Source organism: Nylanderia fulva, unplaced genomic scaffold, assembly GCF_048542155.1.
Source record: "Nylanderia fulva isolate GAGA-0341 unplaced genomic scaffold, ASM4854215v1 Scaffold137, whole genome shotgun sequence".
NCBI classification, from domain to species: Eukaryota; Metazoa; Arthropoda; class Insecta; order Hymenoptera; family Formicidae; genus Nylanderia; species Nylanderia fulva.
This window is the reverse complement of record NW_028189591.1, coordinates 14,294-35,392: the sequence shown is the minus strand read 5'-3', so window position 1 is coordinate 35,392 and position 21,099 is coordinate 14,294. Positions and strand designations below refer to the sequence as shown.

General features: G+C 36.9%; 1 protein-coding gene and 1 pseudogene across 1 annotated transcript; both read right to left on the bottom strand.

The window, feature by feature from the left end:
- Positions 1 to 8,066: 8,066 nt before the first annotated feature.
- LOC146724336 (uncharacterized) lies at positions 8,067 to 10,967 on the bottom strand (annotated as a pseudogene).
- Positions 10,968 to 12,529: 1,562 nt separating this feature from the next.
- LOC146724335 (uncharacterized) lies at positions 12,530 to 17,665 on the bottom strand. The gene has a single exon (XM_085480000.1). It carries the CDS (start codon positions 17,663 to 17,665, stop codon positions 12,530 to 12,532), a length of 5,136 nt encoding a protein of 1,711 aa, XP_085336126.1.
- Positions 17,666 to 21,099: the final 3,434 nt, after the last annotated feature.

Below are 21,099 nucleotides of genomic sequence, written 5' to 3'. Positions count from 1 at the left end.
TAGACTGTATAAAGTGCAATGCATCGTATGTTGGTCAGACTAGTAGGAAATTATCTACTAGAATATCTGAACATCGATCTAATATACACAGAAATATAAAAAAATCGGTAATCACTGACCATAGATTAAAACATAATCATGAATTTTGTTGGGACGATGTAAAAATACTTGATAAAGAATCACAATATATTAAAAGATTGATTTCAGAGGTGATATTCATAAAAAGGCAAAATAACAGTCTCAATTTAAAAACAGATATTGATGGCTTGCCAGTAATGACGACATTATACATAGACTACCAAAGATTTGACAGTTAAAAAACATAAACAACTAACTATTTTCTCAGTTGTGCAGTCGTCTCTTTGAGAGTTAAAAATCATACGTTATTATTATCTCGAGCTATCAACATCTGTAAGCCTTTACGTCACAATATAACATCTGACTCGATTTAACTGTAAATCCATTTTTATTAATTTACTTATCTTCAATGTTAATTTTTCGTATACTTATGATTTTATAGACACATTAACAATGGCTGTTATTGAGATTCGCAATCGACCTTCTAACAGAACAATTAGCGAGAGATCTGTTTCGCGACGATGACATATAATGACGTTGTGAGGAATAGAATATATACTAAAAATGCTCTTGCTTTATAAATGCGTTGATCTCGGGTGTTAGCATATAACTTGACTCCGTATATTTTTATTATAATGACAGTGATGAATAATTTATTGTTAATTTCTACTAATCTTTTAATTTTTAATTGATGTGCTGAAGAAGGTTGAAAAAGACAACCGAAACGTACAAATTTACTTCTGTATAATATTTAATAATTTATGTTATAAATCTTTTCACAAATATAATTCCAGTATAGAACTTAATTAGCTTTTATTGCCTTTTTATTTGTAGATTAATATATTTTTTAATATAAACTATATTTAATATTTATTAATATTTTAATATTTAATATTTTTTTATTTTGTTACATAATAATTATTATTTTAAATGTATTTATATATATGTGTAAATAACACGATAATTTTTTAAAAGTTTTTAAAAAAATATAGTGTAATATTATAATACAATTTGTGTATTAAATAATATATTAATAAAATTTTAAAATTAATGTAAGAACAGGCCAACTCAAGAGCATAAATTATTAGGATGTTAGTAAATATTATAAATTTATATTACTTCTCAATTATATATATACCATATTAAAACAATTAAAACATATTAATACAATTAAATCAAACATTTCGACTGTAGTTTGACTGTACGCAGTTTTCATCAATGGTGTCATATAGTATTAGTCAATTATAAAATTTTAAAAAACATTTCGACGATGCGAACGATTGCAATTCATATTATTAATTAGAATCATATATAAAATAACTTGGATGATGCGAACAATTACAACTTTTGATGATGTGTAGCATGTATGATTTTGAGGCTGAATATATCACTATATTGTTCTTGGATCATTTCAAGATGTTAATGCGGATTATTTCCAATGATGATTTTAAAGGTGGAAAAACTCTTGGCATTCCATCGTTTGAAAGCGTGGAATTGTCTTAGTTTCCCTTAATTATTGTACGTTTCTACATGAAATGACACATTTTTTAGTAACTAATGTTAAGAAATTTTTTTTTTTTAATAATACAATAAAAATTGCTTACTATTGAATCTGCTAAATCGATGACTTTATAAATATTCACGCCACTGCTCAGTTACATATCACTTTACACGCCATCATGAAGAACGGTTATACATTTGGTACTTATATCGTAAGTTGTTTACAAGACATTATTTTCTACATGACATTCTCATTTTGTTTATTTCTTTTCTATGTTAACTAATTTTTCAAGAACATCCAAATAAGACTCGCTGAGTAACTCTGTGTCTTTTTTTAAATTTATACCGTTTTCTTGTTCTATTATATGTAGCATTTCAGAAATCAATCTTTTTTGGTAATTTGTTTCATGATCTAAAATTTTAACTTTATTCCAATCGAATGTATGCTGTTCTCTAATTCTATGTTCAGAGATAACAGAGTGTCTCTTTGAATCCAATTTGATGTTATTCATATGCTCTTTTATCCTTGTCTGTAATTGTCTCTTTGTCTGACCCACGTATGTTGCATTGCAATCTTTGCAACTGATCTTTTAAACCACATTGGAATTATGTGAGACTTGATTCTTATCTTTATGAGTTTTTATGATTTTATTGAGTTTGTTTAAACATCGATATCCTATCATTGTATTAGATTTATTGATCGAAGAGACAAACATTTTTGAAATCTTGTTGATATAAGGAATAACTATAATTCTTTTTTTTGTTTCTTCTTTTATTTCTAAGTTATTAATTTGTGTTGGTTTATGTTTATATTTGTCCAACATAATTCCATTGGAAATGAGATGCTTAATTCGGTGATTAATGCTGCTGAATATCATATCAAGAGGATAACCGTTACTTGAGAGTATATTGACCACTAATTCAAGATTTTGGCTATAAAATTGTGGGTGTGATAGAAGCAAACACCTGTCTGTTAAATTGTATATTATTCCGACTTTTTGGCATTGAGGATGATTAGAAAAATAAGATAAAACTCTGCCTGAAAACGTTTCTTTCTGATGCCAGTCAATATAAATTTTTTTATTCAAAATTTTAATTGAGAGGTCTAAAAAACTCAAGCAATGACTGCGTACAGTCGAAACGTTTGATTTAATTGTATTAATATGTTTTAATTGTTTTAATATGGTATAATTGGGAAGTAATAAAAATTTATAATATTCACTAACATCCTAATAATTTATGCTCTTGAGTTGGCCTGTTCTTACATTAATTTTACAATTTTATTTTAATATATAAGAGCGTTATAATTTTTTACTAATTTATTATATATTAGTAAAATTCTTATGTTATATTGAAACAATTTATATTACAAATTATTTTTATTATTAACAAACAATTCTTGAATGACATAATTAAAGTAAAAACTTTAGTTAAAACTTATTAGTTTATTAACTATAGTATTTACTTTAATTTTGTTCATGTAAAACAAAAACGAGAGCGAATAAGATTTATATTTAATTAGTCATGATCTTTTATCGACATAAAATGAGACATACTTTTTTTACTGGTCATCTTTAGTTTACAGTAATTTACATATATATTTTTTGCAATTTTTTTAGGAAACAGTGTCCACAATCCACGACGCAACAGCGTCGGCAGTGCCGACGGCAGCATTAACGATGACATCATCGTCGGTGGAGGCGGCGACAGGAGGAAAATTAACGACATTAAGTGTAAGTAATTTTATATATTTTATTAAAAAGTGTATTATATATTTTATATATAATAATACACATTATATATAAAATATGCATATTATATATAATATTTTATATTAAAATAGGTTTTATTAGAATTATATTTTAAATACATTTCAGTATTAGAGAACGCGCAAAACATTTTTTTAAATAACAATTTCTTTTAACTCACATATATTACACATGTCTTTCTGATTTTAATTAATATTATTTATGCTATAATTATTTATGTTATTATTAATTTAAAGAAATAATTTTTAAATAGTTATTACAATTTTTCTGTTTTTTATTAGAGAAATTTTATTGATAATATATGAGTTTCTTCGATTAATGTATACTTTTGATTTTTTGTATAAATTGCCTATTTCTTTAAGTATCGACTTGTTAAATTATATTAATAATATTTTACATACGGCAGCAATGCAAGAAATAATTATATATTACTCGCAGAAAAGTTATTTAGAATTTCCAAGTTATATACAGTTATATAACAATTACACCAGTTAATAACAGAAGTTTACTTTTGCTATCATTTAGTTGTATCTACTTGTAAAATCAAATATCATATAATTATTTCTTGCATTGCTGCCGTATGTAAAATATTATTAATATTGTTGTGCCTCCGGGAAGACACGGAAAATTTTGGGTCTCACAAGTAACACTACCCAAGTGCCACTCGCCGATTTTGATATACTTAGAATATGTTGTAATCTAGGTCAAAATAAGAGACACGTATTCTTTTATACGTGCCCATACGGCCGTTAAAGTGGTGAAAACCCTCTTGAAGAAAAATAGGTTTTTATCTTTCTGAGCATATATCGTCGAAACAGTAGGAGATATAAAAAAATTTTTAAACAACATTTTTATGGTTTCTAATGTACTTTAAAACTGTGCAATCAAATTTTTCAAAAATTTTATATTTTTCAAAATTCTCCTCCCTTCTCAATTTTTGAAAATTAAAAAATTTTGTTTATAGTATAACTTATAGTATATTTAACAACAAAATCAATCATATATGATAAAATTGTATTCCGAAGTCGCAGTATTCAGAAATACCATATATCAGTTTGAAGTACCTCTGTATACCGGTATATATACTCTGTATATCGGTGATAGTTTGTATTCTGCGGCTTGTCTTCGACTCTTAGTTAGGTTCTAATTAGCGACTTGTCTTTTCGGATTTTCGTTAGCGACTGACTTCATCGCCTCGTTCTCCGTTCGCGGTGGTCTCCTGCTCTTTTCTACATCTTTTGGGGGAAGATGTAGAAAAGCTCTCCCATTGGCTAATTGTTATTCACACGTTTTTATCTAGGTGCAAGCGAAGCAAGTTGATTCTTCGCTTGCGATCCGCGGTTTTCGGTGTAACGCTTATATTCCGTCGCGTTTGCGTCTTTTCGCGATAAGCGCTTTGCGAGAGCGTGAGAACGTTTCTCAAACGATTGCATAATGGTTGACTTACTAATTTATTATTAAAACTATATTTAATATAATATAGTTATAGTCATTCGGACTATAACATTCCTCCCCCGTTGAAAAAGAAAAACGGAGGTACAAAGTTTTTTGTTCTTAATTTCTTAATTTACGTATAATAGTGGTTTCCCGTTACAGTATAGTATATTACAATCGTTTCTTAAATTCTAGTACTTTGACTTCTTCTTAGAATTGATCTCGGTTATTCGAAGTCATTATTTATTGTAACTTTCGGTTGTTTTTTGTTTTTATTTTTCTTTTTATTATTATTATCCATGTTATAATGGATATTGCAGCTACTGTCATTATTGTTCCGGTAAATGTCATTGGGTAGACAAATTGCTTCTGTGCATAAAAATTTTGTTCGTTGTTTTGTAAGTCGTTGTCTATAGTTTCTATTTTGGTTCTTAGTTTTGTCAATTCCAAACGATGTTGTGAGATGTTTTCTAATGTGTCCTGTTTCTGTCCTACTTTTTCGTCTTGTGAAATTGTTATATTTATATTTGGTAGGAAAGTTTCTAAGGTATTTTTGTATGATATTCCTGCCGTTTGTAATGTTGTGTCCGATTGTTGTCAGTTTACAGTTTTCGTTTAATGTAATCTCGCCCGTGTTTTTTATTACTTTATTTTCTGATCGTCCGTCGCATCGTATAGTTATTGTCTGTTCAGCGGAGGTCGAGTATAGCCAACTGTCTTCTTGGTGTAAGGTTATCCATATCGTGCGGGACGAGGTATATTGTCTAACATTACATTTATCCTGATAACGTTGTCGTAGTGTATACATTTGGATTTTGCACGGTGCATCTACATCTATGCAATATATGGGTGTATTTTGTTTGCATACATATTGTGTATTTATTTTACTACATTGCTCTAACTTCTTTTCTGTTATTATGGCGTACGTTAATTATTCCTTATCTACTTTAATAATTGAGTTGTTTATTTTAATATAATTATATACATTATTTATGTATGGCGTAGGACATTCTATCGCTTTTACAATGTCATATGTCGGTTGTACAATTAAAGGAAAACGTAAGATAGTATATATTTTATCTGATTCGTGATACGCTGTTATCGCAATGTTCTCTTCTATCGATAACCATTCGTCTGTACGAATTTTAAAGGAGAAATACAATCCTTCGGGAAGTTGTGCTGCTGCATCTTTTAAATTATTTATAATCTCGTCTATTGGTATTAATCTGGGATGCATTTTGCCCTTTCGTATATATTTTAAGTATTCTAATACGTTTTCTGTATCCTTTATTAGTTCATTTACAATTGCCTCTATTGCCCTGAAATGTTCGTTTATTTTTTCTAAGGTAAAAGTTTCGGTCATAGTTTGTTTTAGCAGTCTCTCATTATGGTCGATTATGTTTTCTAGTCTATCTAAATGTGCTACTGTAGCGTTTATTATTTTTAGTTGGTTTCGAATCGCGTGTTCGGATACTCGTTGCTTGTTTGCTATTAATTCTAGCTGTTCATTTATTTGTTTTTCATCGTCTGCGTCCATGATTCCGAATAATGTTTTTGTTATTGATCCTATACCGTCTATTAGTCCTCGACGTTTGTTTGTAGGTCCTTTGTATAGCGTATCAATTTGATTTTTTATGTTGTTTAGGTATTTTAATTTCTGTTTTATAATATTAATCAAGTTTACGCATGTACTCTCTGTTTCGTCGCACATCGTTTCTGTCTGTTTCATGTAATTGGCAATTTGTGTGGCAATGTCTGTAATTTAAACCCGTACAGCATTTTAGATTTTAGATACATAGCAAATAGATAAAATTTGAAATGTTGCTATATAGCAGATACATAACAATTCATATAAATTATGTATTAAATATGTGTTTAATACCGATAAATGTCCGCGCTATGGATATGTAATTTACATTACATATTAGATATATATGATTATATATATTCGATACGTGTTAAATACATAAATTATATATTTAATACGTAGCTGTAATATTGCAAATACGTGTGTAAAATGTATCATATAGATTATTTATTTATACATATACACATATAGAGCGTTTTCCAGCAAGCGATACAAACATAATATTACACAGAGTATTATTCTATCTTTATTCAATACCAATAAACAACAAAGATAGAATAATTTTCTGTGTAACTCTGTCTGTGTCGCTTGCTGAAACACAGACAGAGTTACACAGAAAATTATTCTATCTTTGTTGTTTATTAGTATTGAATAAAGATAGAATAATACTCTGTGTAATATTATGTTTGTATCGCTTGCTAGAAAACGCTCTATATGTGTATATAAATAAATAATCTATATAATACATTTTTTTTCTAAAATTAAATAAGATAACATAAACTTTTTAAAATTATTTTTTTATTAATTTATTTTAATATTATATATTTAATAATATATATAATATGTATATTTTTATAAAATATATACTTTTTATATAACATTTTTTACGGTATATTTTAGTTATAGTATAATTATTTTTATAGTTATATTTTAATATCACATCATATCAGTTTATATATATCAATCTATATATATGTAGTACTTATTTTAATATCACTTTATCAGTTTTGGTGTTGATCAGCTTGATTAGTTTGGTTTTTTCTTTGTCTCTGATACAATCATTAAATTTAATAATAAGAATACTTTTTAAGTCAGCTTTTTTAATTTTTAAAACCACAATCTACACTTCATTCTTCTCGACCAATAGAGCCAAACGCGATGTTATTGCAACAATTAAGAAAGAAAGAAAATTTGGAAAGTAAGGAATTTGAATCCTATGGTTGGGATTTCAGAAATTCCCCTTGTTCTTTCTTTTAACATTCCCTGTAAAGATATAGGAGAGAAAAATATTGGTTCGAAAGTCGGCTGAATCGGGAATCGAACCCGAGATTTTCTTTCTTAATTGTCGCAATAACATCGCATTTGGCTTTATTGGTCGAGAAGAATGAAATGTAGATTGGGGTTTTAATAAATTTAATGTTTAATATATGTAATATTGTTGTTAAATATAAAAATATAATAAAGATAAAAAAGAAAGACGTTTCTATAAAATATATATATATAATTACAAAGAATCTTTCAAATCTTTTAATATTTGTTTGAATATTAATTTGAATAAAAAAACAATGAATAATGAATATAATGAATGTTATAAAGAATTATTAGAGACAAATTACATTTAAAAGAGCACCTTAATTAATAATTAATTCTTATAATAAATATTAATAATTATAAAAATAAATTATAATAAAATTTACTCACGTAATTCTGGGAACACGTGCAGGAGCTTGAACAATCCAATTACTCATGAGTTTTATAAGTATTTCTTCGGTTGTATCGGTATCGTGTAATCGAACAACAGCTACAAATATATATAGTATATCAATTTATAATACTGTACATATAATACTATAAAAAACATTATCATCATAGCAATTGTTAATTTCAGAAAACAACTATAACGAATGTATACTTAATGAAGTCTTACCTGTAATTAAATCAACAATTTTAAAATTGCGAAATGCATTTTTTTCTCGAGCTCCTTGCCAACTGTATGACATTAATATGTCATCCTTTATTAATTTTGAAAATGTTTTTGATTATATCTTTTAGATTTGTTCCGCTTTTCAATCTCAAAAAACCTCTTTAAAATAATTTGAAATATGTAATATATATATTTTATAAATTAAACTTCGGCTCGTATACAATTAAAATATGTGATATAATAAAAGGCCAACTTAACGAGCTTATATGCTATTAATTGAAAAATTTATTTATTAATTTACGTCATACTATACAAAAGTTACGATAAACGTTTCGACTGTACGACAGTCTTTCTCAATATCCTAATAATATGTTAAAAAATTAATTTAGTCATTTCGACATCATAAATAAATACAACAATTATAAGATTATATGACGAACGCAGTACCAAATTTCTGTTTGTTGGCATGAGTTAGAGCGTCAGATGCTGTTATATTATGTAACGACATTTTTTGTCAACGAACATAACACTTTTTTTAAAAAATTATTTCTTTTTACTTAACATAATCACAATGTGTACTTTTTTAAAAAACAAATCGATATCTGTGACAGATCTGTGTACAGATATCGATTTGTTTTTTAAAAAAGTACACATTGTGATTATGTTAAGTAAAAAGAAATAATTTTTTAAAAAAAGTGTTATGTTCGTTGACAAAAAATGTCGTTACATAATATAACAGCATCTGACGCTCTAACTCATGCCAACAAACAGAAATTTGGTACTGCGTTCGTCATATAATCTTATAATTGTTGTATTTATTTATGATGTCGAAATGACTAAATTAATTTTTTAACATATTATTAGGATATTGAGAAAGACTGTCGTACAGTCGAAACGTTTATCGTAACTTTTGTATAGTATGACGTAAATTAATAAATAAATTTTTCAATTAATAGCATATAAGCTCGTTAAGTTGGCCTTTTATTATATCACATGAAATATGTAAATTATTAAAATAAAAAACAAAATTTGTAAATATGTAAATATGAAAAATATACACAACACTATAGTATATATATATATATATATATCAAACTATATATAATCATATACATAATTATTTAATAATTATAAATATTCAGTATTGTTAATAGTTATATTTATTAAAAGTAAAAATAAACATTTACCATTTTCACGAAAAACTCTTCATTTTTTAAATTTTCTTCAAAAAGTTGCAGTTCATTAATCGATGAAATAGCGTTAAATGTAAAAGCTTCTTCATTTATATTATTTTTTTGATTTCTAATGGTTTGATCTGTTATTTTATTCTCCATTCTATTGAGTCTTCTATCAATGTATGCTACTTCAATCAGGAGGCGATTAACTTTTTCTAAAATTTCTTTCAACACTAAAAATTAAAATATCATAATTTATATTTTAAAATATTGTATATATATATATATATATTTAAGTCATTACCAGAAATTTTATCTTTTTTACCTTTTTAAGTTTGATCTTCATTATTTTTATTTGTTAACTCTTTGTCAATGGAATGAACATCATCTTTATCGTTAAAATCTTGATTTTTATTTTCTATCTTTTTTTTGTTATGTGTAGTGATCATTTCCGTTTCTTGTTGATCAATAATTCTCTGTTTTTTCTTTTTAATTTGAATCATTTTGATTTTTTCGAGTGCAATGCTTAGATTTTCAAAGGTTGCTAAAATCTGTGCAGACTTTTTCGAATAAAACAATTTTTGTGATCCAGAAAATTCCTTCGGGTCTGGTAAAGGAGACAATGAATCCACTTCTGTACCAGAAGATTCATTATCAGATGACGTAAAATTTTTTGCAGTAGCTCTATCATGACGTGTTTGTTTCATATTTTCTTCATCTTCAGTATTTATGTCCGATATATTTTCGGCCATCCTTAACTTTTCTTGGCCTCGTTCAAAAGTATCTGAATGTAACAATGACAATTATATATTTACAATTATAAATACAAAACATAGACAATTAAGAGTAGTGTAAATTATATGTCGATAGCTTAATGTTAAAAGAAAATATTTAAGTTTTCAAATAGAATTAATTCTTACTTTTACGCAATATCAATTCAATGAATAATCGATCCAATAAAGTTAAAAAAAGTAATTTTTAATTTCATTTATTACATATATCATTAATATAGACTCTTGTTTACATTATTTTAATTTTATTTATTGTATTAATATTGCCAAGAAAAAAATAAATTTTTTAACAAAAAAAAAAGGAAAAAGGAGTTTTAATAAATAATTATAAATATACCTGCTGAAGCAAAAATGCGTAGAACATCATACATTGCCCAGCCAGCTTTTACATTTCTTAAATCCGGTATTTCTTTATTTCTTATTGCCTTATTCAGCCTCTTTTTTGTATCGTAATTTGGATAGAAGCAAACCTGTTGCTTTTTAACAGATTCTTGCAACCAGTTATTAGGGACTAGTGCTAGCCCGTTGTGGAATTGAACTATATAAAAGTTTTCTGGAAACTATACCAACAAAAAATATGTATAATAATGAATTAATTTATTGACAATAAATAATATTACAGTCATGTGCATTTCTATATATTACCTGTAAGGAAGATTCTTTTCCTGTTTTTTGGAAAGAAAATTGCTCGCCTCTCGATTCAGCCATATTTAATAAGTGTATTAGAAATATATTGGAAACCACACGGTGTAAAATGTTCAAAACAGAGAACACATAACCTGCAAAAATTACTCACAATTTATTATATACAATTAGTTTTATTAAAAATAGTGACATGCAATATCACGTATACATAAAGTTTAGTTAATTTTAATTCAATTTTGAAATTATTTAGATGTATTATTCATATTTTTAATATACCTTTTTAAAATCTTGAATATTGATGAGACAAATGTACAGACACGAATGCGAATGAATATGAACAAATATCGTCGAATAGTCACAAATGCAAATCTTCTTTGATTACGTTTATATATCACCTTATTTTATTTTACTGCTATTTGATGATGAGTAATGCAGACAAACATAACCAGCATAAACATAAAGTCTAATTTTAAATTCAAAAGACCAATTTCGAAGATTGCACAACAATTCATTATCCATACTTTTATCATCAATGTTGATATTATCACTTGCGCCGTCACTTGAATTGTCAGAATCTAATGATAAAGGTTGCATTTTGTTCACGAACGCGCTGCGAGAGAAAGGATCGCGCGGCACCCAAAGGATGAGTCAACTTTTGTATTAAAACCGACTTTTAATATTATAAACAATTAAGAACGAACACTTCAACAAACTTTTACAATCTTACTTAATTTACAGAGAAAATCAGAATCATAATCAAAGTGCGGAAAAAGCGGCGGTTGACAACGAGTTTTTTAGCGGTTTTACAAGTATGCGGTTTGCGATATGCGGTTCACGGCGGAAGAAGATAAGGCTGACAAGCCGGGTGTGGGCTCCTCTTTTATAATTTTTAGAAGAGAGCCCACCTTCGCGTGATGCGCCAATGATTTTGCGCGTTTTGAAAATTGCGCGAGGTGACCCGAGCGCAGTACGCGTAATTGGCCGCTGTCAAAATTGACAGGATGTCGGCTGTGAACGAGCATGCGCGAGCGGGCGATCGCGATGATCATTGGTAAAACAAGGCGCCCGTGAGACGCCGCGCATGCTCGTAGAAATATAACTATCAGGCGGAACGGTTGCGATACCGTTAGTTGTTAGTATTTTGGTAGGTTTTTTTTACATGACAGAATGATTTATGTCGCGGTATGGTTTCTCAAAACAAACATGCAAAAAACGATATGAGTGTTGTTATTCTCGCTTGGTATAGAATATTCTAAAATATTCTATATGAATATGATATTTCCTTACGCGTATGATATTACATAATTCTAGTATGCATTTCGAACATTCCCGCCCGCCTTGTCGCGCAGCGACAACATATGTGGAATTTCGGCTGCGGAATCTCGAGTCGATAGTGATCGATGGTGGGGTAGACGCGCCGACGCGGTGAAAGACATGTGATGATCGCGTGGTATGTGAATCGATCAGCTAATACAATGAACCGCGTGTTTGGTGAGAAATGATGAGGTGTGTAGTGCAGTGCGACGACGGAACAATTATCAGTGCGGTGATGGATCAAAAAAAAAAGAAGAAAAGAGATGTGACAAGTGATACAATGCATGAGGTGAAAAGTGTCGCGAGATGAATTACGTGCCGGCGGACGACGTGTCTGCGTTAGTCATGCCAGGAATACGATCCGCGCCCGGAAGCATGACTAATTTAACGAGCGGGCGCACGAATTCGGATGTGGCGGTGCGGACCGACACCACGTGGACGACACCGTCGTCCCCGGGATGCAGTCTCGTGATCCGTGCGAGAGGCCATCGGGTCGGAGGGGTGAGCTCCGAGCGAATGAAACAGAGGTCCCCCACGTGAGGTGCGGCCTCGGCCTTGACCCATTTGGTACGGGGGTTGAGGCCGTGCACGTACTCTGCTGACCAACGCTGCCAAAAATGGTCTCGCATCAATTGGAGGTGACGCCAGCGTGACAGAGTGGATGCTGGTTGACCAGTCAACGATGGCTCAGGTACGGCTAATAGCGGCGCCCCGATGATGAAGTGGCCTGGTGTGAGCGCCGAAGTGTCGTCCGGATCGTCTGATAAAGCCTGCAACGGACGAGAATTAAGACACGCCTCGATTTGCGTGAGGAATGTGCTAAGCTCCTCATATGTGAGGGTGGTTTTGCCGATTACTCGACGGAGGTGGAATTTTGTTGATTTCACGGCAGCCTCCCACAGACCACCGAAGTGAGGGGCCGCTGGCGGATTAAAGTGCCAGCGGATCCCTTGATTGTTGGCGGCGCGGGCGATGTGATGGCCCTCGGAGGTTGACGCCTTGAAGAGCTCGCGCAGGGCGCGATCGGCGCCGACGAACGTCGTGCCGCAGTCGCTGTACATGTCCGTACACAGGCCTCTGCGGGAGACGAAGCGGCGTAAGGCGGCGATGAAGGCCTCGGAACTGTAGTCCGAGACGACTTCGAGGTGGATAGCCTTCGACCAGAAGCATACGAAGACAGCTATGTATCCTCTCTGTGAGCGGTGTCCGCGCCCCTTGCTGGTCCGGATGAAGATGGGTCCCGCGTAGTCTAGGCCAGTGCTCAGGAATGGCCGAGTCGGCGTCACTCGGTCACGCGGAAGGTTGCCCATTGGAGGCTGTGGAGTGGCCGCTCGCCAGCGAGTGCAAGTGACGCACCGATGAAGTTGCTGCTTGACGACGGTCCTTCCTCGTGGCACCCAGAATCGAAGACGAAGCAAGCCGAGAGTCATCTGGACTCCGCCGTGTAGAAACCGACGATGGCAGGACTCGATGAGCAGTCGCGTCATCCAGGAGGCCGGCGGGACGATCACCGGGTGCTTCTCGTCGTAGGGCAGCAGAGCGTGTTTGAGGCGCCCTCCTACGCGCAGTACACCTTGGTCGTCGAGGAATGGACTGAGTTTGATCAGTGGACTGCGTGGTGGACCGGAGCGTCCCGCGATAGCAGCGGCTACCTCGTCCGGGAAGTGGAGCGCCTGCACAATTCGAAGCCACTGGAATAGGGCGGCGTCCAGCTCATCAGGAGGCAGCGGGCGACCAAGTGTGACCTCTCGGCTCGCCACGTTGAGCCATCGACGACACCAGGCCGTAACGCGCAGCAGCCGATGGAGTGTGGAGAACCGAAGGAGAAGATCCGGTTCAATGATGATGGCACGTTTGGTCATCAGGCTGGTGGTGCGTTGTTCCGGAAGGTCGTCCTCTGAGATGTCGACATCTGAGCTGGGCCACGCTGTCTCGTCCAATGCCAACCAGGTAGGTCCAGTCCACCATAGCGCGTGATTGATTAACTCTGCCGGATTAATTCCTCGTGATGCGCAATCTGCAGGATTGTCCTTCCCGGCCACGTGTCTCCACTGAGCGTCCGGGAGCTTAGTCTGGATGTGAGTTACCCGGTTGGCGACAAACGTTTTCCAGCGAGCGGCGTGTCCCTGGATCCAATGGAGAGTGACCTTGGAATCGGACCACAGGTGCACTGGAGTTGATGTCAAGCCGAGCGTGTTTTGGATATGCAACGTCAACGTGGTGAGTAGCACAGCAGCGCACAGTTCAAGGCAAGGCAATGAAACTTGCTTGACGGGTGCGACCTTGGATTTTGCCATGAGTAAATTGATTGAGATTTGTTCCCTTTCAGAGTTGCGGATGTAAACGGCTGCAGCATATCCGCGCTCTGATGCATCTGCGAAGCCGTGGATCTGCACCGTGGAGTAATCACTGTCGGTTCTGAGCCAGCGATTCACCCGTATGTTGCTGAGCAGAGGTAGCTGGTTCAACAGCTGGTGCCAACGTTTGACGTCCTTAGCCGGCAGTGGAGTGTCCCAGTCGAGTTGCTGAAGCCAGGTGGTCTGGATCAGGATCTTCGCCCGAATCACGACAGGTGCGAGCCAGCCCATCGGGTCAAACAGCCGTGCAGTCTCTGCGAGGACTCGTCGCTTCGTGAACTCGTTGACTACACGAGGATGTATGGTGAAGGCAAACCGGTCTTCTTGAGGATGCCATCGCAGGCCCAAGGTCGAATGGCTCTCGTCGTCCCAGGAATGTGGTCCTTGCTGCAGCCGATGCTCCTGTGGGACTCCGGTGAGGACGTCCGGATTGTTTGAAGCCCACTTCCTCAGCGGAAACCCTCCCGCCATGCAGAGGTTGCGCAGCTCTGTCTGGAGGTTGATGGCATCGTCGAGGTTGTCCGCTCCGGTGACTACGTCGTCGACGTAGCAATCTCGCCGAAGTGCTGTGGCCTCTTGAGAAAACTGCGCCCCCTCGTCCGCACAGAGCTGCCGCAACGTTCGGATGGCCAGGAACGGTGCACAAGCCATGCCGTAGGTCACCGTCAGCAGCTCGTGCTCCTGGATCTCGTTCGTTTTGTTATGACACCACAGTATTGTTTGAAGACTGCAGTCCTCAGGATGTACGAGAATTTGGCGGTACATCTTCTCGATGTCTGTGACGAAGACATACCGGTGCCAACGCCACCGCAGCAGTACGTCGGTGAGCGCTGGCAGTAAATTCGCCCCAGTCAGCAGATGTGAATTTAGCGAGGTACCGGTTCGTGTCCGTTGAGAGCCGTTGAACACGACTCGGAGCTTCGTCGTCGTGCTCGACTCCTTCAGGACCCCGTGATGCGGTAAGTAGCATCTGATCTTCTCCGCCGTTGTTGCGATGTTTACCCTCTTCATGTGTTGCAGGTCCTCGTATTCCTGCATGAAACCGCGATAGAGGTCGCCAAATCGAGGGTCTCGGCTGCCCTTGGACTCCATGACTTTCAGGAGGTGCTCCGCTGGGCGGCGAGTGTCTTGAAGAGTCGTCGGTGGTGATGCGAGAGGCAGTCTCACCATGTATCTTCCGGTGGGCGTGCGTGTGACGGTGCGCGCATAGAGCTCCTCGCACTTGGTTTCGTCAGGAGTGAGTGGAGCCCGAGATATTGGCTCGCTCTCCTGCTCCCAAAAGCGGCGAACGAGATCGGCGAGGTCATGATCGGCGGTGCATCGGAATGTGCGGCGATGTCCGTTGACTGTTGTTGCGTCGTATCTGCCAGAGAGGATCCACCCCAGGTTTGTTTGCTGGGCGATCGGCATGCTTGAATCTCCCTTGCGGAGGCCTTCCTCGAGAATCAAGGAATAGACCTCGGCTCCTAGGAGTAACTCAGCTGGGTCGTCGTCCAAAAAGCGAGGATCGGCCAGCTGGAGTCCTTTGAGATGAGGCCAGCTGCGTTCTCCTCGTGAGACTGATCCTTGCTGTAGTGATATGCGAGGCAGCACAAAGGCTACCACGCTAAGCTCGGCGTTGGTCACGTCTGATGTTACGTGCAGCGTTACTTTGCCTCGAGCGGATCCTGAGCGGGTCCCTCCGATGCCGAAGATCGAGAGATCCGTCGAGACTCGAGGAAGGCGAAGGCGTTGTGCCAAGGTCTCTGAAATGATCGACACCTCAGAGCATTGGTCGATCAGAGCGCGTACGGCGTGTGGTGAACCGTACCGATCGGCGATGTTCACTCGAGCTGTTGCCAGAAGAACGGCCTTGTGATCCTGATGTTGCAGAGTCGTGGTCAGTGTGGTGGCGCGTGTGGTGGCCTCAGCTGACAGTGAAGACGTCGGTGCTCCGTGCAACATCGTGTGGTGTCGTGCGTCGCATGTGAGACAGTTCTTCTTTGACTGGCAGCGAGATAAAAAGTGGTTGCCTAAGCAATTGTAGCAGAGCTTGCTTGTCTCTATAAATGCTTTACGCTCATTGACTGTCTTGGCCTTGAAGTCTCGGCAGGTCATCAAGGTGTGCTTCTCGCGACACAGGGCACAGTGCGGCGGTTCAGGTCCATGGTGTTTCGTGACGTGTACCTTGGCGATCCGTGGAGCATCTCCGGACGGTTTGCTGACGCCCTTCGGTCGTGCGGCATGGAGCGTCAGGATCCGCCGACTAATAAAGTCACCGAGTGCCTCGTTCTGTGCTGGCTCTGATGAGTCTGAAATGGACGACTCCCACTCCAGACGTGTGCGTGCATCAAACAACTCAGTCACCAGGAAGTTGAAGAGGTCCATCCCGTGGGAGTTTATTGGACGCCCGATGACCTCCTGACCGTTGACGGCAGCAATAACGGCGTTGTGGATGCGTCTCAACTCCTCTGCGGTATCTCCCTTCATCTTTGGCACGGCGATGAACGTGGCAAAGTTGGAGCGGATCAGTTCCCTTTTATTGTTGTAGTGCTTGTCCAGTATCGCCCAGGCACGCTCATAATTGTCGCTAGTGACAGGTAACGACTTTATTAATTTTTTAGCCGGTCCCGTCAGACATGAGCGGAGGTGATGGAAGCGCTCGATGTTGGAGATCGCGTTGCCACTCACGACGGAGAGAAAGAGATTTCGAAACGACGGCCAATCAGCGTAAGCACCCGAGAATGGCGGTACCTTGATGCGCGGCAGTGACGACCGTGGCGTAACGTCGGCAGAAGGAGCTACGTTCGGTGCACGAAAGTGTTCGGCGTAGCCATCAAGTATGCTTCTCTGACTTACGTACAGATTTTCTGTATCTGCATGGAAATCTGATTTGAAATAATCGCTCTCACTGAATTTGTCTTTCAAGGCCGCTCGGATAAGGTCATGCTGCGTCTCGAACTTTGTCCACAGCTGATCCAGGATTCTGGTGCGTGTGGCGATAGCACTGGTGGTGATATTGGCGCTGCCCAGCTTCTTCAAGTACTCTACAGAGCGTGAGATTCGGATTTGAATCTCACGCTGACAATCGACCAGCATGGGCACATCCATGACGGCTGCGCACACAGATGTTCACACCTTCACTCACACGAGGAGTCACGCTCGCGAACTTGCGGTTGCCGGTGCGACGGATCCGGCTCGAAGGACCAGAAATATGTTCACGAACGCGCTGCGAGAGAAAGGATCGCGCAGCACCCAAAGGATGAGTCAACTTTTGTATTAAAACCGACTTTTAATATTATAAACAATTAAGAACGAACACTTCAACAAACTTTTACAATCTTACTTAATTTACAGAGAAAATCAGAATCATAATCAAAGTGCGGAAAAAGCGGCGGTTGACAACGAGTTTTTTAGCGGTTTTACAAGTATGCGGTTTGCGATATGCGGTTCACGGCGGAAGACGATAAGGCTGACAAGCCGGGTGTGGGCTCCTCTTTTATAATTTTTAGAAGAGAGCCCACCTTCGCGTGATGCGCCAATGATTTTGCGCGTTTTGAAAATTGCGCGAAGTGACCCGAGCGCAGTACGCGTAATTGGCCGCTGTCAAAATTGACAGGATGTCGGCTGTGAACGAGCATGCGCGAGCGGGCGATCGCGATGATCATTGGTAAAACAAGGCGCCCGTGAGACGCCGCGCATGCTCGTAGAAATATAACTATCAGGCGGAACGGTTGCGATACCGTTAGTTGTTAGTATTTTGGTAGGTTTTTTTTACATGACAGAATGATTTATGTCGCGGTATGGTTTCTCAAAACAAACATGCAAAAAGTTACTTAATTTTTTATCCATTATATAAAAAATTATTTATTATGTAACCTAGAAAAATAACAATTATAATCAAATACGCATTAATATTGCACAAGGTATAACCATATGGAAATTCTAATCATTACAATAAAATATAAAAAACTTACCTTTGACTTACTAAATTCTTTTTCACATATATAATCAACACTTATAATATTTTAACATCTGATCACCGCGATTACGATTACAGAAACGTGTCCGACTTTCCGTTTATCAAAGGTTTTAATAGGTTAAATCTTATCCAATATGTATCAACTACGTGTTTGATACATAAATAGTTACGTATATGCGCAATATACCTGCTATGTATTACATATGTATTTTCACGTGGATACATCAAACATATTGCATTAATTGCATATTTAACACGTTATATTTCATATATAATAAAATGTAATGTAAATGCAATATTACTACGTATTTATTATGTAATTGTAATGAAAGGTGCCGTATGAGAAGGTGCAAGATTTAATTTTATTACTAATTTCCATGTTTTCTTGGAAAAGTGTAGTTGTCCAATTTGCTCAAAATATATTCCTGGGCTGTGCTTAAATTCTGTTATCTCATACGGCTGACTCTTCTCACTTTCCTTCTTGAGTACTGCAGCGTTGCAGATTAAGAGTGAAAGTGCCCTGTAATAATATATATATAATTCTTCTTACTACTTTGTCCTTATACTTTTGTTTGCAATTTCTTATCATGGAAGAGGAACGTTCGTTCTATGTGTCTTCTGTCGTCACCTTTTAGTCTTAGAACAACTTTTCTTACGTGCGGCACGACGTATTACCGTTATGAATTTTCGCTATAATTGCATAAGGTGTAATGCCTATACGCAACTGTATGACCTGTTGTGTCCCTATTGTCGCGCCCGCGCCTCTGTTGTGGGGCCCGAAATGACGGGGGACCAATATACCCGGGCGTACAATGTGGTGCTCCGGTGGGCGAATGTGTCCCGGAGGACGGGTGAGCCGCACTCCTTGCACGTCACCTTCGATACGCGTACTGGTGCGCGAGTGGTGCGTGAGGTAGTGGTTTTGGTGGGGGCGACCAGTCTTGACCCATTTGCGATAGAAGACTAGGTAAGTCCTAATTTTCAATAAATAATTTTAATCTGTTTGTGTGCATGCGTATCGCTCTTCTTCCTTTCTTTACTGTATAATTGATGCTTGAATTTTTTTCTATTATTGTGTACGGTCCCGCCCATAATGCGTCTAATTTCTTGGATCGTCCGCGTCAGAGTGTTTCGTCGTATATGAGTACCTTGTCGCCTATTTTAAATTTGGTTTCTTTCGCGGATTTATCAAAGTACTCTTTCGATTTTATTTTTTCTTCTTTAATATTTTCCTTCGCAAACTGATTTGAGGCACGTATTCTTTCCCTTAGTTCTTGTAGATAGTCATCGTAACTATACGTCAGTTTAAGCGGTTTCGTTAGTGCAGTCGGTAGTTCGACTTGTCGTCCGTATATTAATTCAAAGGGGGTATATCCCGTAGCTGTATGAGGAGTGGTATTATATGTAAACATTGCGTATGGCATCCATTCATCCCAGTCGGTTTGGTCAGCATTTATACATATATTGTCGCAGATATTCGGCTAATGTGCGGTGTGATCTTTCTAATGCTCCATTGCTCTCGGGATGATACGCGGTTGTTTATATCTTTTTTATTCTTAATAATTTGCATATATTTTTAAATACTTTGCTCATAAAATTTGTGCCTTGGTCTGTTAAAATTTTTTCGGGAATGCCGTGTTCGAAAATTATTTTCGTAACGAACTCTTTCGCGACGGTATTTGCTTCCTGATTTGCGATCGGTATCGCTTTACTGAGTTTTGTCAGGCTATCCTGAAACGTTAATAAGTATTTGTTTCCGTTAGTGGTAACTGTTAAGGGTCCGAGAATATCTAATGCACATTTTTCAAATGGTTTATTCGGAGTATCCGTGACTACGAGGGGTGCCTTTATTCGTCGCGATAACTTATTTATTTTTTTGGCAGGATTTGCATTTGGCGATATATTGTTCGACATCTTTTGTCAATCCTGGCCAGTTATGATTTAATCAAATTCTTTTGATTATTCGTTCGATTCCTTGATGCCCTTCTGTGGGTGCATCGTGATATTCGTAGAGTATTTGATTCTTTTTCTCATCAGAATATTTCCTTGTATTATCGGCGAATTCTTCCTCTTCTTTTTCTTCTTTGTTTTTTTCTAACATAAAGATTCTATTTTTTGTCTCCTCGTTGATATCTCGGGTTACTTGTCGGCTTAGCGCGTCGACATTCGCGTTTGCTCGTCCGGCCTTGTGTATGATTTCATAATCATATTCCTCGAGTTTCAGTTTCCAGCGGATTAATCTAGACCCGGGATCAGTTACATTGAACAACCATATCAAAGGTTTATGATCGATAATTATTTAAAAACTTTGTGCCGTAAATGTATGGTCGAAAATGTTTAACGGCCCATACTACAATTGCCAATAGTTCTTTTTCCGTAGTATTATAATTTTGTTCCGCGCGAGATAATACTCGGCTGACGTATGCGATAGGTCTATCCTTGCCTACCGTTCCTTGTGATAATACGGCTCCGATTGCATAGTCCGAGGCATCGGTAGTCACGTTGAATTCTTCATTGAAGTCCGGATACTTTAGCACTGCGCGTCCATTAATTTTAATGTCGT